We start from the raw sequence: 12,654 nt of genomic DNA on the forward strand, positions 1-12,654 counted from the left end.
CAAAGAGCAGCTGTTTTTTTCCCCTCTTTATTTCCACCTTACATGGATCATTACTCTATTGAAAGAGTGTTATTTTGCAGCATCTCGGGAAGTAAAAGCTTAAATCCATCATGTTTGCTCAGTGAAATTGCTGGGGTGAGATTTGAAAGCTTTGTACATTTAATACGTAGGATTGAGCCAGTTGAGAGGATGACCTAATCAGCTGTCTCCTGTCAAGGTTGCAGTGTGGTCCTTCTGTAGGTGTGTTTCAACAAGAAGACAACAGCAAAATCATGTTCAAAGTTCATTAGGGATGTGCATTGAGAACTGGTGATAAACTAATACCGAAAATGTTGAGCTTCTGGTAAGACGATACTGCTATCTTATTTTATGTACCACTGCTGGGCGCCCGCCGGGTCTAAGCATCTGGGAATGTTTTTTTCAGCTAACATTTGTTAGGCTATACAACAAGTATCCAATCGTTTGAAGAATAACTCAGTGTGTGTGTGTGATGTAAGAGGGGTAGAGAGGGAGAGAAAAAGAGACAGAGAGCATGTGTGATGCTGAGTTAAGTTAGCAGTTAGCTGTGAACCTATTTGTGTGTGTGTGTGTGTGTGTGTGTGTGTGTGTGTTTTGAGTGGATTAAACTTTTGGAACATATCTTGTTACAAACCTTACCTCATGTTGAGATTTAATGATACCTAAAATTGTAGTGAAATGTTTGAGAAGGCAAATATGTCAGTGAAAGGGCACAGAATTTTAAAAGAAGTGCTCTATAAAAAAGGTCTCTGATCTTAGGATGAATAGCAGCCCGTAAATCTTTTAAGTACCAAAATAAGTAGTCAACTATAATACATTCAGATGAGAGAAAGAATCCTCAGACTGTCAGAGAAAAGTAAGGACTATAAAGATGAAAGACCTTTCCTACATTTGTACATATTTTGCATCCCGTTTTAGGTTTATTAATTGGGGGCTTTTCCCCGTGGCACTAACCTGGTGCTTTGGGCTGAGTCGCATGCAGATGAATCGGGTTGTGACAGTGAGAAGAGAAACAGCCAGTCGCAGGTGAATGAAGCCTACTGGGACGCCTGGTAAAGGTTCCTGGGTGTTAGAGAAACATAGGTTTTGGATTTTAATGGTGACCTACTTCTGTTCGGTTCAGCAAGGCACCACTACATAAGGACATGCCAGACAGCTTCTTCCGAGATGGATAAGAGGGACGTTCCTAGCTGCTTTTGTTCACAAATAATCATTTATACCATTGACTCCTGTCTCATAGCTGTCTACAAACGATTGCTCATTGAGCAGTTTACTCCAACAGAGGTGATTAAATAACTGAGTGATGCAACACAGCTCATAAGCTCCAATAGCTACCTTCCAAAGGTCAGTGCTGTTGAGACGGCTCGCCGTTGGTCAACTAAATGCAAATTCAACAATTTCAGCAAAGTGGAATCTTCAAACCAATTGTATTTCATCTTCCCACAAGGTTTTACTTTTGGCTTTATGAGTTATTATAAACCCCTTTATTCAATAGCTTTTTATAATTTATAGTTTAGTTTTTGTTATGTATGTCTATTTCTTCTTTTAAGGGTTGGGTTCAAATTCAAAATGCAGTCATAGCATTCATGTAGACATGTGGTTGAAACCAGGGCTGTAGTCAAGACCACCTTTGTCGAGTCCAAGACAAGTGCAAGACCAGGACTAGTCGAGTCCAAGTTAAGATTGAGTCCAAAGAGGTTCGAGTCCAAGACAAGACCGAGTCCAAGAGGTTTGAGTCCGAGTCAAGACCGAGTCCAGGACAGAAAAAAAGGTCTTATGCATGACAGTATCGAGACAATACTTTTGGGTTTCACTTTCCCTCCAATGTTATTATCAACATAAAAAAGACACCTGGACTCGGTCCAGACCAAAAGCCATATTTGGCAAGACCAGTGTCCGAGTCCAAATACTAGTGAGTCCAAGACAAGTCCGAGACCATAGAAAAACGGTCTTGAGTCCGGACTCAAGTCCAAGACCACACTCGAGTACTACAGGCCTGGTTGAAACATTCTTCTATTTTGTATACTCCAACAACACAGAAAATAAACATGCAGTTTAGAAGATTTTTGTCCAGCTCTAGCAAGCCACACCCATTTCCGATCCACAGTTTTTTTTTAAATAAACAAATAGATCCAGATAGTAGGTCTGCGGTACAACCCTACACCTTGTTATGCCTTGAAAAATTGCACGGCAAAAAAGGGAGCACACTGCCTGCATGCTGACTGGATTAAGATAAATACTGTATGCCTTTATAATCGAAACTGCACCCATAAAAAGATATACTATGTTTATTTAGCACATGATATATTACATTTGGCGAAAGACCACAGTACAAAGGACTGGCCATATCTGTGGAGATGATTTCACAGACATTTTCACAGCATGTCACACTGAATATAGCTCTTGTGATTCATGAGAAATAAAGATATTAATCTTCACTGAATATAAAATTGAGTAATATTGCATTTCTGTCACTTTATCAACTGACACAGAGCATTGTTTTTTATTCTGACAGGTGTGGATTAATGGGATCATAGAAGCCTATTGGGGACATTAGCTTCTTTTTTTACAGCTGCTGTTTGTTTGTTGTTGGCCCCTCAATCTCCAATTCAACCTCTTCTGTATTTTAGTGAGTACGTTCAGATAACTTAAACACATTCTCTGCCATTTTCTACCTTTTTTTTCGTTTTGTCTTGCTGATAGTGGATACACCACAAGGTTTTTTAAGTGCATTTATGTTGGAAAGTCCTTGACTTGCTATGATTGCAGTCACAAAATGACAACAGAATGCGACCATGCCGGCTATTGTGGGACAATCGGTATTGTCATTTTCTACGAATGGCGCACTGTTGCATGTTGGCAATAAACACCCAGTCAATTCATTTTTTTTACCAAGAATTCATGAGGTTACAGCAGGCACAGTGGGCTGTTCGTCTCCATAATATTGAAAAGACAGAAAGGATTAGTTGTGTCCTCAAACGAGCTGAGTAATTACTGTACTACTGAATGATTGGGAATCAACTAACACATGCCAGGAATAAATACAAGTAGAAAAGATGAGCAGAAAGAATGTTGCTGTATAGTTTTAAATCCTCTTTTGGAGGGATGTTGGTAATGGCTAAAAAGGCAAAACTAAGCAGCTCTCTCTGAGAGTTGTAGTCACAATGATTACAATTTAAAATACGGAATCTTTTGCGTGATACAATTTTTTTGCTTTCAACCAGCTAAGCTCTGACAGCATCAATGACTGAATCTACGGGTTTCTTTAGAAGCTTGTTATTATATCACCCTCAAGATTTATGCAGATTTCAGAGGTGGTACCTTTTAAATGTGTTCAGTTTTGCAAAAAATAAGAATAGCTTACCCCCATACTGCTGTAGATTTAGCATAATGTTTTTGAATGCTCCTGGAGAATGGACGCATACTCTGGAGATATTTTCTTGAAGTAGATTGCCTATTGAGCAGTTCTTTGAATTATGCAATACCCTGTGCTGTACAGCTCTGCATAGATCTGTCACTACTTTCACAACACAATGCGGAAGCCTCCTGTTGCTTAAAGGTTTCTGTAGTTTGAAGAAAAAATTACTGGTTGTGATCGCCATTGTGGAGGAAAAGACCTTCTATCACTGATTGTATTTAAAAGCAATATAAGGTTTTGCAGAATTGTCCAATATTAGTGTTTAGCTTACAAAGTTTGACCTGATAGAGATGATAAAGAAGAATTCAGAATCAACCTCCATCACAGCTCGTCGTATCAGAGGCAGTTAGCAGATGTGTTTTGCCGCTACAGAGCTCTCTAACACTGGCAATGGAGATTGGCACGATGCTCTGTCAGGTCAGCAGCGATAGTTGGTGGTTCAGTTACCGGAGAATAGATGACTGTGAGCCGGGTACAGAGCACCATGAGCGGTAGTTTTGGCGGAGATTACGGTTAAGATTAGGCAAAAAAAAATGAGTGTTATGCGCTGACAAAAGTTAAGTTTAGGCATTGAAACAACTAAGTAAGTTCAGGTAAAAGATTGCAGTTTGGATTAACTCTCCCAAGGACCATGCATTTCCTGGGAAGTGAACACCACGGCCTGTTTTGAAAGTCCTGTGTGTTCACGCCATAGACTGTAAAAAGTCAACGCCCACCCATCACCACGACCACCTCCCAACCTGACCAGCCACATTCTTATTAAGCAGCAGGCAATTTGATGCACACAACAAAAGAAAAACTTGCTTGAAAGCATACAGATTGCAGTGCTTATCTCTTCGTAGCTTTTTGAACGCATGGTTCATGAGAACAGGGAATTGGGAGAGCTGTTTATGTACACTGTGAATCGGAAGGCAGCCCAAGTTATTTGTTATTTCTGTCAGGGAATTATCATAATCAATATATTTTTATCAAAAGAAAAATTGCACCACAGTAATTGTAGGATCCAGAGATTTTAGAGCTTGATTTAAGACTAAAAGCCAGGATATCTCATCCTGGACCGGTGCGCCATCACGGAAGGCTTGTATCAAGTGGACGTGCCGACAATTTTGTTGTCATTACCTAAAAAGTCCTCATGGGGGCGTCAAAATTTACGCACCATAGCTTTAAAGACATTGTGCCAAAATAAATGTTAGCTCTTTTCTACATTTCATTCTCTCTTATAAAATGTTTTGCAAATGTGCAATGATTACATTTCTTACACTGCATTACATTATAACAATAGTACGCTGTACATATTTTGCTTTAAAAGAAGAAAAATTGGCTCATATATAAATATGTATAGTTTTTAAAACATATACAAAAGTTATGAATGGTATAACCAAAAACAAATTTAAATGAAATACTAAGAGGCTAAATAGTACTTCTATTATTAGTGTTTTTATTGTTATGAAAGGGTAGTCATGTAAATCCAGTCTTGACTTAAATATTATGAACTAAAGTAAATAATTAATTAAATGAGCAGCTCATTTATTTGATAAATCATCCATATAATAATGTAGTCCATCTGTTATAAACTTAATTTATAGTCATTTCAGTTCCCCCAGTAAACACATGGACACTTAAAATGTGTCCGGTTCAATAACAAATGAGGAGAGGTTCTCAAAATGGATTAAATGAATCATCTTTAATACCGACTGTGGAGCTCCGCAGCTTTTATTTTATTTTCCAGAGGAACACTCAATAAATGTCACAAATACAGCTGTCCAATTCTGACCGTCGTCCTCGTGTCACAGCTCAGATTGAATTACGAGGGAACTTCCTGGTCAAAAACGGCTTCATGGAGCCATATCCTGCACCACTTGGACATGGAAACTCAATAAGGAAGAGAAGGGCAAAGAATGACTTAACTTCCTGATAACATATTAATGACATCATCCGGCCTTGACTCCAGCACTTTTGTGTTCACAGACCATGATTCAGCTGTACTGTTGAAGCTTCTAGGGCTCGTGGCATACATGTAGTGAAACCAGCTGTCACTTCTCATGTTCTAGTGTAGATTGAGACCTAGGGTCCTATCTTGCACCTGGCACAGCACAAAGCTTACGCAAGTGTCTTTGCTAGTTCAAGACTGACGCAATTGTCAACTTCCTGTCAAGCGCCGAAGTTGTTTAAATAGCAAATACACCTGCGCCCATTTGTTCGCCCAGAGATCTGAGGAGCAGTTAACCATAGTCCTCATAAATTGACTGGAGTTTAAAATTCCAACAAAAAGAAAGCGAAAGGTGACCGACATCCAGCCGTAAAGAGTGACATCCGGCGGAATTTCCGGCGGCGACGGACCTATCCCAGAAGTGTTGTGGGTATAGGCTGTGAGTGAGACCCAATCAATGTTGACTGATGTTCTCATTTCTGCACTTTAGTATTGCTATTTGTACTGAAATGCTGAACTGTATTTAGTTTTTTTTCATCTCATGAATTACCATGTGAAATCTAATCTAATTTTACTGTAACTGCTAAAACATACATGGTATATAAATATATTCCCCACAGTCACATGATGTGCCCTTGTATACCATTCTTCTTTTATTATCTCAGAACAATTATTTTTCCTTTTTTTTTTCTTTGTCATCATTTATTAATCTTCCCACTTACACAATTTATCTTACCTCTCACACATTTACACACATTACTTACCCCAACCACCACCAATAAAGAGGAGGAGCACCTTAAGTGTTCAACACTGACAACCTCAGGGCAAATAAAATCTTAGTTAATTTTTTTTTATGTTTTGAAATCCCCTATAAAGCTCCCCCAAGTACTGTGCTATCGGTTTCACACACGAATGGCTACTCACTGTGAAGGGAAGCATGAAATTATTTTAATATTTTTTGTTCTTTGTCTTCTTCCACTTTTGTCTTTGTTTTTCTAGATTTCAGATTGGCAAAGTAAAATCCAAGAGCTCTGTTTACTTTCAACTGGATACTAAACTGTCTGGATACTCAGTAGATTTTCAACTGTCAATCCAAAAAAGGCTAATTAATATACATAAATATAATAGACTAATATCAAATAGCAGTAAATCTGGCTGATTCTGGACCCCCCAAACTTAAAGAATGAGAACAATCAAGCTATGACAAAGACAAAGTAGTGATTAAGTAATTCATTTTTGTAATCTTTAAAGTGCCCATATTATGAAAAAACTGTGTGTCTGGTGCCTCCACACGCATACAAACTTGGAAAAAACATCCATGGTGTTTTGAGTGAGATACGGGTTTCTGAATTTATCCTTCAGTCTCTGGAAGAGCAGGAAACATTTGAATATTCCTACCCACCACCCCCTCCCATCAGAGCATACGTACAGTGTCTATGTCTCCACCCACCAGGTACGATTCAGAATCACCAGTTCAAGAGACACTATGTCAAACCCCCACGGAAAGTGTCCTGTTGTTGGCTGTAAAGATGAGCACAAAACACTCTATCGTGTCCCAGTTGCAGAGGACAGAAGAGCGGCATGGGTTGTCACAAACGTTATAATTAACTTAGTTACATTAGCTGTTAGTGTGTCATGCCCTCACACTCTGCAAGATGGAAAGATGGAACAGAAATGAGATGCCTCACTCTGTAGCTCAAACAGAGAGCTCATCACACAGGGTGAAAAGAGGAGCTGCAGCAATGTGCAGTACAACAAAAATATAGTGTTTTCTGAAAATTAAACCACATGAACCTATTCTGGTACAACCTCTAAATACAATTATGAACCTGAAAATGAGCATAATATGGGCACTTTAAAGCGCCATCAATACTTTCAATAGCCATGCACAAGAAGTACACTGTGTTAACGGTGCCTTAATGGAGTAACTGAGACTTCGGTTGTGTCATTTACAACAAAGAGCTCTAACCACATGAAACCAACTGACTACACCTCTGCATGGACACATTATCCTAACATCTCTGGGCAAATAAATAAATAGATAAATGAACATATAAAAGCAGGTTGACAGAATTGAATGAGGGTATTTTTCTAGACAATTGTTAACCATAAATCAGGCTCTATATCCTATTACCACCTAAATAGCTGTTGAAGACACGTCTCACTTCAAATCATTCTTCTCAGGGCCGTGGCGTTGTGACAGGCGTTTCAAATGGATATGTTTTGTCTTCTCAAACATTTAAAGCAGCATCGACCTGTTTCTGCCACCGCCAAATTGGCTTCTTCTTATTTTTTTTTTTTTACAAATTATCTTTCCTGTTGTCCTACAGTGAGCAGTGTCCTGCAAAGTCCCGTCTTCACCAAGCAGCCTGGCAGCATCGTCTATCCTGTGGAGACCGTGGAGAAGAACAGGGAGGTGGTGTTCAGCTGTGAAGCCCAGGGAAGCCCACCACCCATGTACCGGTGAGTGTAGTCTCGCATTGCCAGACCTTCCTCCACAGCGCTGCGAAGGAGGGCCTGGCTAGTACACATAGCATTCCAGGATGGGAGAGAAAAATGCTCTTGTTTATTGGCATTTCTTTAAACCAAGCACAATCATCTTGGGTGGTGCTAAGTGCCGGATGGAGCCCCGGTGCCGCTTCAAAATAGCCTCGGGAAGGAACTTGTTTTGGTGGATCGTGTACGTTTAAAGGTTGTTTTGGTTGTGCAACAAAAAAACTCAGATTGGACAGACAGTCTGTCTGAGGACCAGTTAACCATAGTCCTCATAAATCGGCTGGAGATTAAAATTCCAACACAAAGAAAGCGGAAGGTACTGATAACGTTTCCAGCAGCAACCACTCAAATCCGTGGAGAGTTGTGGATATAGACTACAATGAGTGTGACTGCAGGTTGTCATCTGTCGCCCTCTGCACATTGTTCTTCCCCATCAATGCAGCTTGATTTTAGACGGATGACAATGTCAACAACCTTCATTTTTAGACAACCTTTCAGTGGCAAATGTCTCAATCTTGTCCTGAACAATCCCTCTTCTCATGTTGGCTGAGTATACCAATAAAAAAGAAGCATGTTCATGTTATTTCCAACTTAACCAATAAGTGATGCTTTATACTGAAATTCGGATTAATCCCCTTGTGTGGGCACAGACTCATCTACACACATTAACCCCTGGCCTCCCATAGCACCTGAGTGCAGTAATAGAAGAAATGCTTTTCTTAAGTAGAAGTAATACTACTCTGATTTCCTACAACTGAAGTGATGCGTTAAAGTATAGGGAGTTAATACTTGTAACTGTTCAAAGTAAAGCAAGTTGTAACTTAAAGCAACATTGCAACATCATTATTATTATCTTAAAATACCAGCTTTATAATCATTTGAGGTTACACTGAGAATTGGGCCTCTTACATTCCCACTTGGGAGAAGTGTGTAACTCTTTATGGCAATACCACTGATTTTGGTAAAACTGGACGATATTTTACAGAGAAAATGTTTTGGTGTTTTCCCTCTGATGCCCTGTAGCTGCTTTGCCTCCACTGTCGTTGATGTACGGAGTTTCTTGATGGACAGAAACCTTTACTTGTTGCTCAATTCAGGCCATCAGCTAGTTAGCTCAGTGTCAGCCGTGCTGCCAGGACTGGTTCTGGGAGCGTTGAGCAGGATACCTGGACCACTGGGAGAAGGAGGTTTTCAGGCCCCGGGCGGGGCCGCAACGGATATCATGGCAGTTGCAAAGACGACCGAAAAAGACGTTGATGGAGGAAGCTAACAAGAAAAAAAGTAAAGAGAGGGAGCGAGCCAGAGTAAATCTCCCATTTTAATCCGTACACTTTACACAACACTTTGTTCTAAAACTGGAAAAGCAGAAAGTTTCTTATCTGACAAAGCCTGCCCCACTGATGAGGACTTCAAGGAATCAAAAACGTTTTGGAGCTTGTACTTTAAAATGTGCTTTACTTCATTGTGCTCTTAACAGTAATAAAGCGTAGAAAATGTTTGTACCGTGTTATATCGTGCTGGGTGTTGTCGTCGTGTCCTTAGACCCCTATTCATTCTGAATGGAATTTTAAAGGATTTGTCAAGTCTTGGCTCTGTTGTTTCTAGCTTTAGAAAAGACTTGTTCATCCTTGCAAGTCAAGCTTGAGCTGATCAGGATCATAGGAATGTGTTATATAAAATCTATTTTGTGGGGGATTTTCCCTTTCAACCCACTGCTGGAAACGTCTAGTCTATCTGTAGCCTAAGCTTTGCGTTCACCCAGCTCATACATCGTTTTCTGCTGCAAAGTTCAAAGAGCAGCTGTTTTTTTCCCCCCTTTATTTCCCCCTTACATGGATCATTACTCTATTGAAAGAGTGTTGTTTTTCAGCATCTCTGGCAAGTAAAAGCTTAAATCCATCATGTTTGCTCACTGAAATTGCTGGGGTGAGATTTGGAAAGGTTGGTACATTTAATACTTAGTCTCCTGTCAAGGTTGCCTCCTGGTCCTGTCAGAGCGGCTTCAGCCTTGTGTTTCAACAAGAGGACAACAGCAAAATCATGTCCAAAGTTCATTAACTGCACATAGGGATGGGTATTGAGAACTGGTGACCTGTTCCAGAGTGGTCAGTACCGAAAATGTTGAGCTTCTGGTAAAACAATACTGTTATCTTATGTTATGTACCACTGCTGGGCGGCCGCCGGGTCTAAGCATCTGGGAATGTTTTTTTCAACTAACATTTGTTAGGCTATACAACAAGTATCTAATCGTTTGAAGAATACCTCAGTGTGTGTGCATAATGTAAGGGGGGTAGAGAGGGAGAGAAAAGAGACAGAGGGCATGTGTGTGATGCTGAGTTAAGTTAGCAGTTAGCTGTGAACGTGTGTGTGTGCGTGTGTGTGTGTGTGTGTGTGTGTGCGCGTGTGTGTGTGTGTGTGTGTGTGTGTGTGTGTGTGTGTGTGTGTGTGTGTGTGTGTGTGCGGTCAATATTAAGCTGTAAGGTTATAGCTGGGAACGTAGCCGCGCAGTGGTGGTGGCCAAATGAAGCTTCGTGAACCAGTGTCTTTAGTTTCAAAGCCCACTAGATGGCGCTCTCTGTTCAACAAAGGCTTGAGAATACACTGAATTGCGATGCCTTAGGCCTTTCTCTTAAAACCAAGAGCGCCATCTACTGGGCTCAGAAACTAAAGACACTGGTTCAAGAAACTTCCTTTGGCCATCACTACCTCCAACGCAGAGACTTCAAAATAAAAGTAAAGGTAAAGATTAGCCTACTTACAACGGCTAATACTGTTACAAAAATACAAGACAGTTCTAAAATATTTTTTTAAAACCGCTATTAACTTGTGATGTCTCTGTGCCCTTCATATTTATTTTGTTGTGTACTTTTATTTTGATGTCTGTGCGGAGGAGCAACATCCTTTGGAGGCTGGTCATCTGTCATCTGTCACTTTTTTTTTGCATATTCTGTAAATAAAAAAATACTAAATGAGGATTTACAGCTAATAATGCGTCCCTAAACACTAGGTGTTTTCAAACAGACCACACAAGAAATTCTACATACAATTCAATAACAGCATAAGAAAATACAATTATTAGATTTATTATTCGTTTTAGAGCAGTTCACAATATGTTGCATCCCTCAATAATTGATGAACCAGGTTATCCACCTAATATCTGCTAAAAGAAGGGAAAGAAGTCAAGTTCTTCACTCAGGTCTGGGTGACTTGGCCATAGATGTTTTATGTCTCTCATCGCCTGAGGCGTTTACCTCTGTGAAGCCTCTGCCATGCTGGGCCACCCAGATAGTTTCAGGCCATTGGATACCACAGGGTTCCCAGTGCAAATAGCATAGAGGTGTTGAGATACCTCGTCCCTCAGTCTTCCTTCAGTTTGATCTATATTAAAACTGCTGCGGTGGAATCAAGCCTGTAGACAACATGGGTGGTGTTTCAGATCACAAAACGTATAGTTGTCCTGTGAAGAAGATCCTCGAAAACACATTTCTGCTGGTTAAAAATACCCATGGGAAATTTTCCCTTGGAACTATTGTGGCAAAATGGTAAATGGTGCCTGGAATAGATTTTTTGTATGCCACACCCCACCTAATGGACTAGGGCATATTTTTTCTTCTTTAAAGTACTTCTTTCTCTGAGTACCAGGCTTAACATGCACTGCCTCATAAGCCAGATGGCGTGATATTATGCCACTGTGTACACGGCGTGTTGTTACATGATTACATAAAGCATGTGCCTAACAAATGGAACTGCTGTTGTGGCCTGCTTGCCAGCATAAATCATTGTTAATGGAATTATTAAATAATCTAGTTTATGTGTTTAATGTAATCTGTTGCTCCATACTTCCCACGGAGGATGATACGTGTGACAGTAACTGGACTCACAGTTCCCCTCATGCTGCTTTCTATAACTGTTCCCAAACTGGTCTAAATTTTTCTGTAGTCAAGAACGTGCTTGGGTTTCACACAAATTTGACTATCTGTCACTTAATGGGTTTAAAGTTGTTTAATTGGCCAAAAGCAACAAGAGCTGTCATATGGCATTTCATTTATCAGCACAGAACATTGGCAGCTCTGGATGGGCAATTATCTTTAACTACCACTATGTTCAACTACCACACACATACACAATATAGTACATTAGGGGATTGACAATATCTTCCTTCCACTGGGTACATGTCTTATCCCTTTCTACATGGGACATGATTACTCACTCAGATACATCAACACATGTTCCAGGCTCAATTAGCTATCCAGTTTAATGTTTTAGAAGGAAAGGATAAAAGCGTTAAATTGAAAACTGTCAGAGAAAATCTTGGTTTCAAGCTGCCGCACAATTACACCTTTTCAATTTGGATACAATGCAGAGTCTCTCCGAGCAATTATGGCAGTGAAAAATGCGGCTTTCATATTTGACGGGATAACTTTTGTTATTCTCAATCGGACGGAGGAAGTCACAATCTCGGCCTGATACAGATGTTTTTAGCGTCACTCCCCTCTACCCTGCCCGCTCTCATTTTTTATTTGAGTCAAAGGTGTTGCTTGGCTGTAAAATATTTATGTTGATTTTTGTTTGTTCCACCTCAGCTGCAAATGAATCACTGCTGTAGTCCTGTGAGACCGCGGCCACCACCGCCCTCAGGCTCTTCTCTATTGTGTGTAGTAATAAGGCTCTTGAGAGCATGCACTTACTTATGACTGAACCGGAGAAGGGCCATGAAAGACTATTGTGCAACACACTTTGTCTATTAAAAGAAAAAAGTCTGTAGAGGCGCGTTGTGAGTGCTGCAATGCCC

At 40.2% G+C, this 12,654-nt stretch overlaps 1 protein-coding gene across 1 annotated transcript in view; it reads left to right on the plus strand.

Moving 5' to 3' along the window:
- cntn4 (contactin 4) overlaps positions 1–12,654 on the plus strand; it is a 167,582-nt gene that overhangs the window by 39,815 nt on the left and 115,113 nt on the right. The window contains exon 3 of the mRNA XM_032514281.1: positions 7,697–7,829. Coding sequence (XP_032370172.1) covers positions 7,697–7,829 — 133 coding nt within the window. The remainder of the gene's footprint in view (positions 1–7,696; positions 7,830–12,654) is intronic.

Source organism: Etheostoma spectabile, chromosome 4 (genome assembly GCF_008692095.1).
Source record: "Etheostoma spectabile isolate EspeVRDwgs_2016 chromosome 4, UIUC_Espe_1.0, whole genome shotgun sequence".
In the NCBI taxonomy this organism is placed as follows: Eukaryota; Metazoa; Chordata; class Actinopteri; order Perciformes; family Percidae; genus Etheostoma; species Etheostoma spectabile.